This window comes from Falco punctatus, assembly GCF_963210335.1.
Source record: "Falco punctatus genome assembly, chromosome: 2".
Lineage (NCBI taxonomy): Eukaryota > Metazoa > Chordata > Aves > Falconiformes > Falconidae > Falco > Falco punctatus.
The window spans coordinates 58,200,262-58,217,586 of record NC_137581.1 but is presented as its reverse complement, the minus strand read 5'-3'; the positions used below and the strand labels follow the sequence as shown (position 1 = coordinate 58,217,586).

Here is a 17,325-nt window from a genome sequence, read left to right as displayed (position 1 = left end):
AAGCACTGGCTATGGGAACATGGTGCACTAACCGGATACAGAGAATAACCAACACCCAACACCTCACCTGCAGAAATTGCACCCTGAGCTTCAGGCAAGCATTTAAGTCATTAGCAGTGTCAAATTCAGTGAATAGTATCCAAAACTTGTTCTTTGTCCCCAGTTTTTTCTCCTCTATTCCTTTTCCCCATCTTTTGTCTCCTTCCTTCCACACCTGCTCTCTGCCTGTAGCCTTGTCCCAGCAGCTCTCTTTCCTTCCCTGCTTGTTTTCTTCTTCTCCCTGTCTCACCACTCACTTTTCCCTCCATCTGCTCTGAACTTCCCAGACGTTTCTGAGGTTAAGAGTAAGCTATGAATATCTGCTTCTATTTATAACAAAACAAAACACAAAAAAAAGAAACCCAAAAAAAGGCAAGAATGATGGTTGGAGAGGATTTTTTATAGTGTATTTCAGAAACAGATTTCCCAACCTTAGGTTAAACTCAGCTATCAGAACACTAAGAACATGGGCCACTAAAGATTGCTGAAGACTGACAGGCTAAGGAGTGCAGATCTGAACCGGGTGGCCTAATTTCAAGGGCACAAGAAACTCTTCTCTTGAGCCACAGCGCAATTCAACTGCAACGTGGCTTCATCAGTTGGATGGAATGCAAATTAAGCAGTTAGGAATTATCTAAACAGAGTTCTGGAAATACATCCACTGGAAAAGTGCAGAATTGTCTCTGCAGACCTGAAGTACAGTGCTCAAATGCCAGCAACTGTTAGTAGTTGTGGGATGGAAACGTCCATGAATCTGTATTTCTCCTCTGTTTCTCCCCTTTATCAAAAATAAAAGTCTTTGTGTTTTATGTAACACCTGCTGGATTAATGACAAAGGAAGAGGTGTCTGGGAAGGACATAACCCTCCCAACCCATGAAATACATAGACAAAGTGTCCAGCTAACATCTAGTCTTACTAATTTGTGAGGAAGGAGGCACTTTCAGCAGGTACCATGTGTGAAAATGCTGTGTCAGTACTTATGATGATGTGCAATTTGTTGAAAATTACCTTGGTGAAAGTGTCGCTTAAGCACAGAAGTTTAATTACTGTTCTTATGTTAAACCTTTACAGCTCCACTCATTGTGTTGCAAAGCGACAAATCCTAAAATTAGGCACTTGTATCTCTCTTTTCTCTTTTTCAGTCTTTTGGGCATTGTCCAATTTCTTTCATTCCATAATTACACATATCCTTTTGCCTGTTATTTAGCTGGCAAATGAAAACCGCAGTGATGTGTACAAGTCCTTGCTTTCTAACTTATTTAAGGATTTATCTGGACCATTTTTAGCCTTGCATTTTCATCGTATAATTTCTTTCTTTCAGTGGATGGTTTACCACCATCTTTACATTTCAATTTAGAGAGGTCTCAGTGATGACCCCAATCTGTCAAAACAGGCAAATAAAATCAAACAAAAAATCTGATTGATTGGAACCAAGTAAAATAAAAGGGCTTCTTTTTGACTGGAACCAAGTAAAATAAAAGGGCTCCTTTTAAATAAATAAAAAAAGAAATAAAACTAAGGTATCTTTCTCACAGAGTTATGCTACAGACAAATCTACCTTTACATTGCTTGGAATATCAAAATAAATGAGTGATTAACTGTTAGACCCACAGTCTGTATTTTGGTAGTTTATTTCTGCATGGCACAGTTTGAAGCAGGTCTTCAGTTTTGTTCTCCGCAGACTGGAAAGGAGAAAGATTTAAAAAAAAAAAAAAAAAAAAAAAAGAAAGAATGAAGAAAAAAAGAAGGGAGAAAATAATCACTGAAGAGGAGGGCACTGAACATCTCGATGTTGCTAAGAGTTCCGATGTGAATTTGGGAACGGTCAATAGCACTGTGTGACTAACCGGGGACCGCGCAGTGGTTGTTTTCTCCGCTGGCTGAAAGGTTACACACAGGACAGGGAACTGTCTCTAGTCATTTCCATTCCAAGCAGCTCACGACACGGGGTGGAAGTAGAGTTCCAGAAGCAGCAACCCCGCGCCGTGTTCATTGCAGCTACAGGAGGAACACAAAGCCTAACTGCGCTTCCAGATAGGTCTCTTTAAAACTCAGAAACACAAAAAGACAGCGCGCACCCGAGGGCATCGCTGCCATGGGATCTTTGTGAATATGGTACACTTTCCTCAGACTTTTGTGCATCATCTGATAAAGCCTTAACGATTGTGACAGGACGTCTTCAATGTTAGGCTTACAAAATGGTCACAAGCCCCACAAGTCTTTCTGATAAACCCAATCGGCACTGATGTATTTCCCCGCTCTCTGTCTAATTGGTGTAAAGTTTGCAGATCTGAATCCCCTATCTTTTATCCAGCTTGCTGCGTCCTCTCCTTTGACATGAGGTCAGGGTTCACATTCGCATCCGATTATTGAAGTGGCACTCATTAACCGGCAGCCTGCCTTGCACCAAAATGAGTTCGCTGGAAGGGGAACTCGGCCCATTTACTCAGCAGATTTCAGCATTTTAAGGAGGCCTGAATGTCACACAGTGTTGCTACGTTTTGAGGAGTTTCAGACATCTCCAGCTGATGATTAATTGTGAGTGATGGGAAATAAAATCCAGTAAAGCCAGCTGCTTGCCATGGTCGGCAAAATTACTATAATGGATATAGGCTGCCAATTTTCCAGTTTTACTGGCAAGTCTTCCAAGTGTAATTAAGGGAAGTTATAAATGATATGGAAATCTATCAAGTCCCATTTATTTTCAGAGGACTCTTTCCCCTGAGACTTTTATCTTCAAGCTTATAGTTTGCTTTGTTGTGCTAATGATTTAAACCACTTCTTATTTCTGATTAAAGCCCCCAATATCCTTCATAAGAAGTTAGATCCACTTTATTCGGAAGGATTTAAAGAAACAGAAACCTCTTTAAAGTTGTGTTTGTTAACTGTGCTGAGCTCTCACTTCCTCTGTGGAGGCATAACAGACTGTCCTCCATCTTAGGCTCCTCGCTACCATCTGGATTTCTGCTTCCCAGAAATTCTGGGGATTGGGAAAGATCTGGTGAGGGGGGAAAAAAGGGAATTAAAAAAAGTAACATTAAAAAAATCCACCAACAACAAAACCTCCATTTCCCTCCAAATCCTAAATACTCCAAAAACAAAAGATCATAGGTGCTGCCTTAGACACCAGGCACTTAGCACAGGGTGGTGTTGCTCACTAATGTTGTTTGATTTGGAATAAAAGCATGAAAATGATGTGCAAAGGCCTAAAATTGGAGATGTAAAGGATGACTGCACAGTATTCCATTTCTCAATTTCATCCTTCAGAGCCACAAAATGGGGGTGATACAGTTACTGGATGAGATTTACAGTAACAGCTGTGGTCTTCCCACACAAGGGAGGACCTTCTAATGGGCTAAGGTCTGTTTTGAACAGACGGGGAGTAGCAAAACAAGGTTCCCTATTAAGGGTGTGCAGTAATATTCTTGATAAAGAAAATGAGTAGTGGTAGTCAGATTGTTTTAAAAGACCTAAATCTCCTTTCACTGTTAAAAAAAAAATTAAAAAAAAAAAGAGAGGAAAAAAAAAAGCTATTTTAGAAAGCGCTAACTGCTAAATAAAAGACATGTAAACGTAAGGGTTTGGATTTTTCTTTATCTCCTCCCTACAAACTGTAAAGAATGCATAGGAACCAGTGCCAGGGGCATATGGCTTTCTCCTGTGCTGAACATTCATACAAAAGACAGGTTCATCAGTCATTGGAGTATCTGGATAAAAAATTAGCTCCTGATGGGTGGTATTTAGAGCTTACCTGCTGCTAGTACATTACCAGAGAAACACAGGTTTTGAAACCCACATGACATTAGAAACTGCAGACCATGAAATACCCCATGTGCAAACGCACTCATAATGTACGCCAGGTTATACTAAATAAGAAATAAGCTATTTAAACCCTCTGCCTAAAATTGGGCCCGCTGCAAGGAACCCTGGGTCAGCCCTACACAGGCCAATTAATGCACAGCATCTGCTGTATAGAAGCCGTGCATGAAGCACTTCCGAATGATTTCAGCAATTAAAAGAAAACTGTTTCCTGCCTGTTCTGACAGCAACTGTTTCAATGCAAGAGTGAGCACCAAATCATTGTGTGCAGCTGAAAAAATTAAGTCTTTTCTTTTTTTTTTTTTTTTCTTTTTTTTTAATCTTGTGAAAAGGGGGTGGGAGGGATGAAGATTTCTTATGGAATCGGATCGTTCTTTTGTTGTCCGACATTCTGTGTTTTTCTGCCAAATTAGACAGAAGGCTCCGAGGGTTTACGGGGCCCTCTACAGTATCACCTTCTGGTGCACTGTGGCTCCCTAAAAAGATGGATCAATATCAACCCTGCTGATTTGCCTACAAAAGTGAAAATCCCTCAATTACATTTTTAAGAACATTATATTTAGAACACAGGTGCTCTGATGCATAACATTTTTAAGGCTCTTGGAGCTGAAGGGAATAAAAAAACAATGACGGCCCCAAGCACAAACGATCTCAGATTTGGTTAAAAGTGAAGTGAGAATTGGATTTTATTGATGTCTCCTTTCTCAGCTTTGGGAAGACACCAGTAAATATCCTCGCAATTTCCACTATGCTGCGACTTGTGTCCCTGTTGAGCCTTGTAAGTAAGAAGGCACAGTGCAAGACGGTGCCATATGAAATCCAGTTATCCTCTCTTGTCACCTTCTGCAAAATAATTACAAACATTCATCTTCTGTAAAACCACTGAACAGTGAATTAAGTGTGCATTCACTATCTAAAACCCTTATGAAGATCCTGGGATTTTTGTTTGTTTATTTGTTGTTTAAACTTAGTCCATGCTGCTATCATTCCCTTCCCAGATTTTTTTCTTTCTGACTTGTTGGCAATCTGGCAGTGAGCATTCAACAGGAAAACAAATCAAGAGGAATTGGATCAGCAGCAATTGAAATTCCTTGACATTGTCCATTACCATGTAAAATAATTAGTGTAGGTTTTCCCTTCTTTCTAAATTAACTTTGAAACCGGAGCTACAGAGCTGCAAATATAATTAGCAGCAATTAATAGTACTTGACAAATCATTATTAAACTTCTTTTGCCACACTCCTTTAATGAATGAACCCGAAGATCACACATCCCAAATTTTGTGACCTCTGACTAACCAAAGGTCAGCGATGTCCCCCTGACAGCAATCACCACTGGTCATTGCACTCCCACTTATCCAAAACACACTTCCCCAACTGCTTCCCAGATCTCAGCGTGCTGGGGAAGTGATACACAGGCATAGCACTTCTGGGGGCGACTCTTGTGCTACTCAGCCCCAGGCAAGGCTTAGTTTCCATCTCACCAATCTGTATCAGTCAACTTTTTCAGTAACAGCTAAAAAGTTGCTTATCATTTGAAAAGGCAAAGCGCGCGCACACACACACACACACAAAAAACCCAAACCTAAACTATTAATTCTTTTCAAAGGATGGTAGCATTTTTCCCCTAGGAGGAAACTCTGATAATATTGACTATTTGTACCTCATCATCGGAGTAAGATTTCATTCTTAATTACACCATACTAGAACACAAATCTTAAGACTGTGCAATTGCGTAAAAAAAAAAAAATAGAAGAAAAATCTATTCAAGTCAAATAAAAAAATTACATAAATATGTTGTGAGTAGCTACTATAGTTAAGGACTTTTTTAATGTAACCACAATTATTACTTGAAGCCTCGTGTTGTAAGAATGGTGAAATATTCAAATGCTTTTGCTCTTCAAATTTCACAACTGTGAAAACATTTTCATTTCCTGTTTACCAATAATTTCCCCCCCCAACAAAAATACACCCCAAAAAAATATTTTATACACAGAATCATAAAAACTGCATGAGGCTCGTGACCACATCTGGGCAAGTTTACAAACTCCCTTTAACTGAAAAATACAGTTTCTGTTTGCTCTGAGTTTGCTATAGAACAGGAGGGAGGAAAGGAGGTAAAGGGAAAGAAAAAGGAAAAACAACAATAGAAGAAAAAAAACGTTCACACACAAGAAAAAAATATTATTTAAGAATATCTTACTAAATTATTGATACCATATTCGTCTAAATAAAAAGTGAAACTGTTCCTTAAGCAAATACATTTTTAATATTTTCTTGATTGTTATTTCTCTGTTACAAATTCCAACTAGTGTAAGGATGAGTGTAAGAAAAATTATTTAACTGCTTTTAGATTTTGCGGTCTGAATGGCAAATATGACTTAAAACAACACACAACTGGCTGACAGCAACAGGTATCTTTATAACTCCACCTTTTCTTTCACAAGAATGAACAATACACTAAGAAACAGGATTTCGGAAGCTGTTTGGGTTTGGTTTTTTAGTAGCGAGCATTTCAGCAGTAGAGGTCAAGCAAGACATATGTTTTCCCATAACAAGAACTTTCTAAGACTTGTGAAATGGAAAATTGTGGAGAATTTTTTTTTTTTTTTAACTACTCTTCTAAAGAATAACAAGAGAAATTGAAGTAACGTGGATGCAACTGACCTGGAAGAGGAATGCAGTTTAAAAGAACTGGAATGCAGCTTAAAACATCTTCCTCAGTTGTTTTTAAAAGATGGAATCACTGACAGTAATGTGTTTTGTAAGTTATACAACTAAGAAAACAGCCTTTGAGTTGCCAATTTTGAAATTCCTGCGAGATAATTAGCATATATATTAAACAGCTGACATCTTGGTAGAAAAAAAACATTCTATGCAGTATCAATACCCATAGCTACACTAGCATCAATTCAAAATCATAAAAAATTTTGATCTGAGAAAAGTCCATTTAAAGAGAGGTTAGAATAATGATAACTTCCAAACCCTGGGGTAATCGTTCAATTACTGGAAAGAAGAGAGGAAATTTAGAAACTTAGGTCAAATTAACTAACTGCCCTTTTCTTTTGGCCATAGTCCTACAAAGATTCTATAACACTGGGGTGTTTACCCAGAGGTGTTTTACATTTACATATTTATGGCTGGGGGAATCATTAAAGTGATTTAGCCCACCAGCACTGGTGTTAGCTTACTGACCAATTCTTGGATTAATAATGCCACCTGTTCTACCTAATTTAATTAAAAAAGAAAAACAACCAATAGAAATATACAGCTAAAAGAAAAACATATTTGCACTTCTGACAAACAGAAAACTGAAAAAGCAAAACCTTTATTCATAGGTGAAAATATAGCAAAGGCTCCGAGGCAATCAGGACAGTTAGTCTTTTTTTGTTGGAAAAGTTCAGACTACCGAAGTGGGAATCAGCTGTGGGAGCACTTTGGGTGGCTTGCTTTAAATGGGGCATGACAACACTGCTTTACCCCTCCAACTATTAGGATCTTGGGCTTTCCTTGCTCTTGCAACTCAAATGCACAGAACCCTACATGCACAAAAACCAAGCCAAGCAACTCAAGGCAAAAAGAAATATTTGCAAGTGACTGCCTGTTTCCTGCCCTCTAAGTAAAGCAGTGAATTTGTGCAGCTTTAGCAGTTTTTATGGTGCTGTGGTAGTTGTGGTGAGATTAAAACCAAGTGCAGTGCCACCTCCACACTCTGGCATAAAAATACTGCTGTGTGCTAGCAGGGCAGCTTGTGCTGCCATCGGTGTCAGCAGAAACAGAATGACTCCCTTGTCTGGACTCAAAGCCCAGTGGTTTCTCTGGTGCCCCATGGTGCCAAGGGCCAAAAAGTAACTCTCCCCAAACCAAATTTCATCCTAATGCACACACTCATCGTTAACAATTTACTTAGAAAGTAAATGTGCAAACACCCTCACCTTTCCTATATAATGTGACTGCGTTATCGTGAGGAACGTCAGCTAAATTTAAATCTTCTTTCCCTAAGTAATATTAGCCTTCTTTCCAGCCAGCCAGATTTCAAATTGTTTTGTTGTTTATGTTGCTTTCAGCTTCTGAGTGCCTCCATTGTGTTTCCAGGAATAACTGAGTGACAACTAATTACAGTCTTCTGATCACATGAAGGAAAATAAAGAAAGTAACTAAAAAGCTAAAAAAAATTGCAGCATTGCAAGTCCTGCTTCTCTCTACATGACAAACAGCACTTCCCCACTGTTATTAAACCTATAGAACATCTTCGAGACAAAAGAAAGTAAATTTCTTGTATATGCAGTATCTTGTGGTAAAAATTAATTGAAAACTGCTTATCAGACCAGCTGGATAGAGGATGCTCACACAATCTTCTATGGGGCTTCATCAGACCGAAGTATTTTTCAGCAACAGCAGCCAAATGAGAACACCATGCTTTAAGGAAAAACAATGACACATCGAGTGGAGAAAACCAACGCAGAGATCAGCATTGCCTTCTCATTTGGCTAAGGACACAGAGAGGGACTAACAAACACCATATGCTTTACCTGACCGGGTGTGATGCCCTTTAGCTGAACCACAGGCAATAAACATGAGTTTGCAAGTGTGGCCATTCAGACAAAGATGAGATGTCTCTCTCTAGGAGTTTCTCCACCGTTTGTAAAGTTACACCTGAAGGAGGGGTATGGCAGCCCAGCTCCCCCTGCTACTGCCCGCTCCGAGAGCATCTCTCTGTGAGCTCAGCGCTCTTGCAGGGGCTGTGCTGCGTTAATGTTGTTTAGCATAGACCACAGGTTAGGAGAAAACAATCTCAGAGTAGCTAATAACCAGGCAGCTTTATTGCTGGCAGCAGCAGCAACACCTGAGTAGAAGGATGGACAACTACCTCACATTCACCCATTTTTCAGCTGTGCTGTTTCCACACACTGTGCAAATCTGAGGTGCCAAACCCAGCTGCGAACACAGAACAGGAGCTACATAAATTCCCATTTCTCCAGCACACTAAAGAAATCGGACTTTTCCCAAGCAGTGCAACAAAAAGAGCTGTATTTATCAGGGAGCTACAGTTCCCTGCCCATCACGCCTTGAACAGCTGTAGTGAGTGAGCTGGTTACTGACGGACAGCCAAGACATGTAATCTGAATCACACCATCCCACTGCTTATTCAGTGCCGATAGCTGATGCTACCCTCATCTCCCATCCTGCCCTGCTTTTTTTTAACGTTTTGACACTAGTCCTGAAAAGGAAGGATTTAAGTTAAACCCTTTTCAATAACGCAAATGTGTTTTCGCAATTAAAGCCACACAATTAGCATTGACAAGCTCAGGTCAGCAGAACGTAGATTATGCCGTTCAAATGCTCTGCCACTCAGTGCCTCCAGCAAAAAGCTGCAGGAGAGAAGTGTGTGTGTGTGTGGGGGGAAATCTCCACACATTATTTAACAACTTATGCTCTGATGCACTGCACCACTTGTGGATTTGTGGAGGGAGGTTCATTTATTTATTTACTTAAAATCTCTTTGGCTCTGGCCTCCTTCTTCACTGGTTCTGTTCCTTCAAGACAAGAACTGTTCTTCAGGGCAAGAAGGCTGGTAACATTTTACAAAATTAACTTGTCAAAAAAATCTTAAATAAATTTTAAAAAGCTCAAAATTCTTGCCTTAAAAATGGTTCCCTTCATTCTTTGCAAAAAATAAAGTATTTGCTTAAGACCTCCCTCACATAGCTACTCGTACTGCCTAGACACAGAAATCACAGATTTCTCTGTCCAAACAATGACATAGTGATTAATTTTAATTGACTACTGCTGGTTTTAAAGGTATAAACAGTGTGTGTGTGCGTGTATAGATCACAAAACCAGAAAACTAAGTGTAGAAGCTAAAAGAATTTCTCTTGCTCTTTTTTATTCAGCTGCACTTAGTTCTATTTTCTTAGAAATGTCTTTATTTCATTAATCCAAACATTTGCACCTACAGATCTTTAATACTAACATGATGACTCCCTCCTCTCTGTAAGCAGAAAAAACCATATATTCTAAAACCAAAAGTGGCATCATAGCAAGATATAAGCAAACAAATGACTTTACCAGCACGACTGATGACCATCACACTAGGTGCAGTGCTAATTTTGGACTTGAGATCTCGATCCCATTTCCGCATCATCTCTTAAGAAAATCTAGGTTTCACTGCCATAGATTACAGAGACTGTGACTAAAGCTTTCTGTTTATATCTAAGTGCCACATACGTGTTTATGGCATCATTTAACTGACAACAGTACTTTTATCTGCACAATCTGATTCAAATATTCCTGTGTCCGCAAAGTATGATACAACGTGGTAGAATTTCATACAAAGCTGAGTTCAAGTAGGTGTTTATATGTAACTCTAAGCACTGTATTTACATTCGCTTCCAGCTCAATGTGAGGTAAGAAGCACTGGAAAACCCCGGGACAGCCACAGCATGTTTTGTTGCCCTTCTGTATGGCAAGTTTATTCCTTCTGCAGGACAAAAGGATTGCCGTAAGAAGCTGGGAATCCCCAGCATAGAATTCCCAATTCAGGAAATTCATGTGTCTTGCAAAATGCTAACACAAGGACTCTTAAAAAAAAAAACAACAGCGGGTGGGGGGTGGGTGCGTGCAGGGGCGCAGAGAAAGTTAAATATCTTCTGTCCCTTGTGTTTAGTAATATTTTCATAGTTTCAGGGCAGAAAATCAACAATCCCCTCCCACTAGCACTAACAGCATATATATACTTACATATACTTACATGCACATATAAGCACATACAACACAATTTTTTTCCCCGGCCAAGGCATTTGTGATACAAAACCAAGCTATTTGCAGAGTTTCAGCTGTGGACTTGTACCCAGTTTAAAATTTTCCCTTTAAAGCCAGTTTAATTTGAATTGTTCTTCTTATTAGCTTTTGTAACTCAAATGAAAAGCAGCACACATCCTTCAGCATACTTTATTCTACAGGTGACGTAAAAAACCCAAACTGTGACCTGTAGTTTCAGCTGCACCAAGGAGAAATCTGTGTGGAATATATAATGAAAATGCAGATATATAGATCACATTTCTTACCGTATCCCCAGGCTTGACAGAAACTGCCACCACTGCTCCAGGCATGGGAGATCTCAAAATGCTGGAGGTGTCCTCTGCTGCTTTCTCTGGCATGTACTTGCTCAGCTCTGCAGCAACCTTCGTCAGTATTTGTAATTTGTACTAAAGAATAGGAAGAGGAATGTTTTAGAAAACTGCACCTTGGTGAATTCCATTCCATAACCTGCAATATTTTATGGCATGTTTTTATATACTACTTCTGTTATCTGTTCTTCACAGGAGTGTCTAACAAATCACTGTTTGAAATCTTTTTTCAGAGTTTTATTTTCAGGATGTAGAAAGAAAAATATGCGACCCCAATCCGCGGCAATGATTGCGTGAAAGGAAAGAATCAAGTACAGTAAAGAAGTGCCACGTTCATTTAACAATTGGGGCTAAAGAGGGGAGATACAAATTTAAAAACCAGAAATACCTTTATGCTTACTGCACATTATGCACATGGATAAGGAAAATTGAGGGCTTCATTTCCAGTGCTGTGCTGAATTGGAAATTGACCTTTTGGGAAAGTCTGCCAGATTTTCAATGACACGATTGGTTTTAAACATTATGTTTACTTTTTAAACATTTTTTATTATGTATTCAACATCTGAAGTCAGTAACTTGCTTAGATTTTGCGATTAAAACATATTAAGCCATTTCAATTCCATTTTTTCATGCGCAGATGGAATGATGGAGCGTTGTGGTTGTATTGGACATACTTTATCTGTAATAAAAACGGTTCAGCAGCTGTTATCTACCTTGAGAAAAAAGAATGTTTTCTCTAGTTGTATAGCAATTAGAAATGGAAGAGAATACGATGACTCTCAAGCGTCTGCGAGCACCGCTTTGAACAAAACCTTTCGGAAAACATGTATGAGCATTCACTAATCGCAGCCGCGGGCTTTCGGTTTTCAAAAACTTGTGATCACTGACAAATAATTCATTGCACCGACACAGATGGCCTTCACCTTCGTCCCAGCGCACTTGACAATGAATGCAAAAAGCCAGTAGATGGCAGCCGGTCTCTGCGTGAAACTCCTGCCTCACCCAGGCCAACTGTGCGAAGACCAGCTCCGCACTTCATCAATAATTTAAACAAAGGTTTTAATAATCAGCATTGGAGGAACGGCATTTACAATTCAAATGTGTATTTTGCTGATGTAAAGTTCAACACCTTGCTTCGAACAGTATGTTTTCCTCCAAAACAATTAGCTATTGTTTTATTAACAATTAAATGTCTTTACTTTTCATTTTTACACAGACAGAAAAAATCCGATATCCTTATGGTGAAGGTAAAGGGGGACTCTACCTTCTGCTTCTGTAGAGAGCAGAGCAAGGTACTTAGAAATACATGCAAAAGGCGATTAACTCTGCAATGACATCTTTAAAAAGCAGCTTTCAAAGCCAAATTAAAACAACGCAACAGAGGATTATCATCCTCCATAAATGGCGTTTGGACACGCCGGGTTACGTGCAACGAACAGTGCAGCCATTCAGTTAGAAATACCTGCTTCTAACCAGAAATACAAGCAAATGGTTACACGAACCGAACCCCTGCCACTGCCACCCCAGTAAATGTAATAAAACGCCACAACCAATGTTCCCTGAAGCTGTAAGGGGAACCCAAAGCTTTGAGAACCCATTCCCAGACACATGCCTTGGTTACAAGCGATATGGCACAGGGAAACCTGCACCATTTTGTATGCAAAAAGCTGCTCTAACTCCAAGCCTCCTGCAGGCATCATCATGACAATTAAGACTGTGGCACACACATCTCCAACCCAAAATACAGCGAGTTCTCTCCCTGCACAAGCAACTACATTCAATGCAGCGTGCCCCTTGCAGTTTCTTTCTCTAAAAGTAAAGTGTGTGTGTGTGTGTGTGCGCGCATATGCGTGCACGTATGCACACTTGCACGTATGCTGTAAGGAGAGGGGAGGTGATGCCTATAGGAGATTTGATGACATAAGTTGCAAATACAATTGCAGCAGTGTGACAAGTCAAATAATAACATCTTATGCATGTTTCTTTACTCTTGAGTGTCTGTTTTGCAATCAAGACATACAAGTGTCTGCCAGTTTCTGAAGGATATGATCCTTAAGTGAAATTACTGTGCAAATAAAAGCTTTTTACTCCTATTAAAATTCATCTGAGTCATAAGTGGCAAGGAAAAAAAGCTTGTAGAGTGTATTCTGCTGTCAATCTAATAAACATTCTGTGCAGAGGGACTATTTATCAAAGATAAATTGTACTTAAAAGTCCTTCATTAAATCTATGGGGGGGAATATAATTACACCAAATTGCACAGTTTCAGTATCCATGGTTAGTGTCTTCTTTGTACTCAGAGTTTGAAAATGAAAAAAAAAAAAAAGGAAGAACACAGAAATAAGTTAGATTTGTGGACTGTATTGTTGCCTCTTGCAAGAGACTATTTTGACATGATTTCAAAGGATTAGGTTTAGATGCCATTTCATTTTTTAAGCCACATGTAACACTTCTGAGCTGCCCAATTTCAAAATCTAAACTTGAAGTGAAAGCTAGACCTTCTGCATCCATCTAGGCTGCAACATTTCGCAGGGACTGAAACACAGAATTCCCTAAGCACTCCACAACATACAGCGGTGGGGGAAAAAAAGATGTTCCTCTGTATGCTGCACTTTAAAGCTCAGTTCTCCACACCAAGTTAAAATATCCCTAGCAAACATTGTTTTTACTATCTTTATAATTTTGGTATCTTTCAGATTCCTTTCTCTGCAGGACTCCTGCTTTGCTTGGAGTGAGATGTAAGAGTCAGTACTCTCAAAGCTTTAAAACGCTGGTCTTTGTTATTGATGAACTGTTCCTTTTCCTTTTGTATTTGTTTATTGTTCTTTAGTCTGTTTGGGGGATAAGCAAGTTACTGTAATCAAAAAGTAAAAAATATCAACAGTAAACTTCTGGGGAAAGGCCTTTTTTGGCACAGTTGGTTCACAAATGACCTTTTCAGAATATAAAAAGACAAAGTTGCAAAGAAAGGTTCCATCTTTAAGATTACCTTTGATGTATTTCTGCTGCTGGCTGGACCCCACTAAATACCCACAGAAATGTCCCTTTGTAAGGCTGTTTCTTGTCTCTTGGGGATGAGCTGGGGGTGTGGTGGGGGGGTGTGTGCGCACGCACGGGGGGGCTGTTCACCTAACCCAGGTGCAGCCAAAGCCCCAACACCCTCTGGAAGACTACCTCAAACAACACCTGCCAGTGCTGCTGCTGCAATGAAGACAATTCAGAATACTCCGTATTTTTTCATTACATGATTAACACAGCTGCTATGCCTTTGATTTAGTGAGGACAATGCTGAACATACAAAGCAGAAGTTTCCATGTGCAGACGAGGTTCAGGTTTTCGTCCTTTATCCTCAGGAGGAGGAGATGGGAGAAAGAAGGGGTGTAAATTGGGGTAGGCTGTAAAGTTTGGGTTAGGAATAGGGACCAGAAGGTTTCCACTGGCCTAAACCAGAAGAAACATCTGTTGGAGTCATAAATAGATTGCGGGTGGACTCTCAGAGCAAGGAAACCTGCTAGCCATCAGATCTGCACTGATGAGTAGTTGTCACCAGCCACTGCTCCACGCTGCAGGGTTTCAAAGCCTAATTCTGCCAGCCAACGTCAAGTCAATAAAGAGGTACCCAAAAGGAGCTGTACAGCTTTTGATGGCACAGAAAACAGGTGTTTCTTTTCCACAAGACGGTTGGAGTCCACAATTATTTGACAAAAACTATAGCAGGGAAAAGTGATGGTACTGAATATTTTTCTAAGGGTAACAATATCCAGTCCTGCCTCCCCACCAAATGAACTGGATGTTTATGTAATGCAAAACTACTTCTTACAACCAAATCTCCATGACAAAAAAGAAGAAAACAAAAAGGTGTAATAATAGCAGTGCAATGGAGTAATGGGGGGAAAAGAAAGCAAACACAATGAAAATTATACCTTGGGTTTTGTAGATATATACTGTACTGATTCCCCAAGTCAGCAGACTGGCTGCTACAAAAAAGGTGGCCAGGGCACATCTGACCCCATCTTTGTTTAAAAACAAATTCTGTAGTTTGCACAGATGTGGTTCTCTTTCCGTGTACAACAGAATATTGTAAACCTTCAGTAAAACGCTCAAAACTGCACTCTGTTACATCTCACATTAGTTTATTAAATATGATCTTCCCTGTACACCTGAAATGTCTCCAGAAGCTGTAAATGTTCCAGCTCCACTGGAGATTTTATAGAGCAATCACTACCCATATGTTACTTATGGCAGTGTTTGGACTGCTGACCAGATGTGGATTTTCAGTATGCTTTACCTAAATGTTCAGCCATTTTTTTCAAACGTCTGTCATTCTTCTGGTCAGAAGGGTGAAAATCTCATGTTGCTCAGATTTCAGTAGAGAAACTGTCTACTGTGCATCTTCAGCATTTTCACTAACCTTGCAGTCTCATTTTTGGTATCAGTGAAATTTATTAACTGTGATCACATCATTTCCTTTCAACATTCCTAATCTGCACCCTGCCTCAAGTCACTTAGCTGTTGTCACCTGCGGTTTGACGTCATACATTCACAAGGAGTATGTTATTCGGTATTCGTTCAAAGCAAGACTAAGCAACGTTCCAATGCTGAACACAACGAGCATGCTGCCTTTTTTGTTAACCGATGTACATTTAACATCGGGACCATACCCTTGCTTAGATTACCACAGCATCGAAACAGGAAAGTGATATACTCATTCCATATTACTCGAAGGTGCCAGGCACCACCTTCTTTCAGAGTCAAGGATTTCTCACTCAACAAGATGATAAATGACAGTTTGCAAATCACAGAGGCTTTTTTCCAAGCTCTGAGTTCTAGAGCTAATTTACTTCCACAGGGTGGTAGTGAGGACTGGCATTAACACCTGCACAAAATAACAGCACTTTCGGTCTAATGGAGGAGCAAACACTCAACACGCTCACAGAGACGGTTAAAAAACCCCAACAAATAAACAGAACAGAACAGCCACAAAAATCATGAGCCTTCAGTAGCAGCCAAAGGGAAAGACAAAAGAGAGGCGCCTCACCACCACGGATACACGCTCCAGCAGCAGAAACTTAATTAGAATTGTAATTCAGCCACATTTCCCACTTCCCATTCCTTGTGTGATACATAATTAACACTCCAGAGAAACCTAACAAGGGTTAAAGCCATGCAAAAACATATTCCCTCCACTTCAGACTAAGGCTGAACAGGCAGAATCAAAAACGTACAGGCTGAAAGCTTGGAGATGTCCTTCTCTTGGAGCTAGCATGCAGCCGAGCAAGGTGAAATGAGCAGGGAGCAGGGAGGGAGCCGTGCGAGCAGAGGAGCCTGCTACAGCTGCAGTCGCTGGAGCAGCCTGTTAGCATAATGCTTTGACAACTCCATCAGCGCAGTCTCAAGGTAGCTGTCAATCAGGATGCATCATTTAATACAACAGCACACTAAGGATTTTCTCCTACAACCCACATGACAGCGTATCTACAGCTCTATTTATATCCGCGCACAGTTGTGTTTACAACGCTGTTGTAATTAGAAAAGATGCAACAGGCAGCAATATTATTCAGATTTCCATTTTGCCATGCTGCCATGTAAAGTGCGATCTTGCTTCACAGAGTCATGCTAAATGACAAAAGCGCTATTTTCTTCAGTCTCAGTGCTCAGACAGCACTTCATTTGCAGCTATCTATAATTAGATTAATGGTGTAGTGCCGTACAAAGCAGGCCCACTTCACATCAGATAGCATATGAATTAGGACAAACACTTATTTCAATTCCAGGCAGAGAAAGCAGTGACTGGGGTATTTAGCATACCCTTTATGGTGGAATGAGATGTTAATTGTGTACCATTACCTCTAAACTGCTTGCTTGTTGTATAAATCACTGTGCTAATTGATGCAGAGATAGAAACGTAGCCACAGGCAAGAAAGCAACGGAATGAGAGCTGAAGATGGTGGATAAAGGATTATCAAGTAAAACCATATGGAGATGAGATTCCTTTGAAACCTGCCCACAAGCAGTACTACCATGAACTACAGGGGGAAAAGTGTGGCACTGCACTAACGCTTTAGAAAAAAGATGTATTTTACATCACAGTTTCAGAACAGAATCTTAGTAGCGAAACCAAGCCCAGCAGAAAACTGAAGAATACACGTGGGTAATGAACCTCCACACACACTTCCAAAAGACAAGTAGTAGCAGGCTAAGCATGCCCTGGGAATAGGCATCGTGCTGCCCGGATTTTGGGAGCCTGAGTTAATAAGTAACGCTCGCTCGTAAACTATCCAAAGCAGATGTTCCCCTGACCCATCTGCAGACTAGAAATGCAAGCTCTTTAAAACAG

The 17,325-nt window shown here is 40.0% G+C and overlaps 1 protein-coding gene across 2 annotated transcripts in view; it reads right to left on the bottom strand.

The window, feature by feature from the left end:
- Positions 1 to 17,325, bottom strand: part of PCCA (propionyl-CoA carboxylase subunit alpha) — a 291,871-nt gene that overhangs the window by 5,373 nt on the left and 269,173 nt on the right. For both annotated transcript variants that reach the window (XM_080377685.1, XM_080377686.1), the window contains one exon: positions 10,926 to 11,066. In XM_080377685.1, coding sequence (XP_080233811.1) covers positions 10,926 to 11,066 — 141 coding nt within the window. The remainder of the gene's footprint in view (positions 1 to 10,925; positions 11,067 to 17,325) is intronic.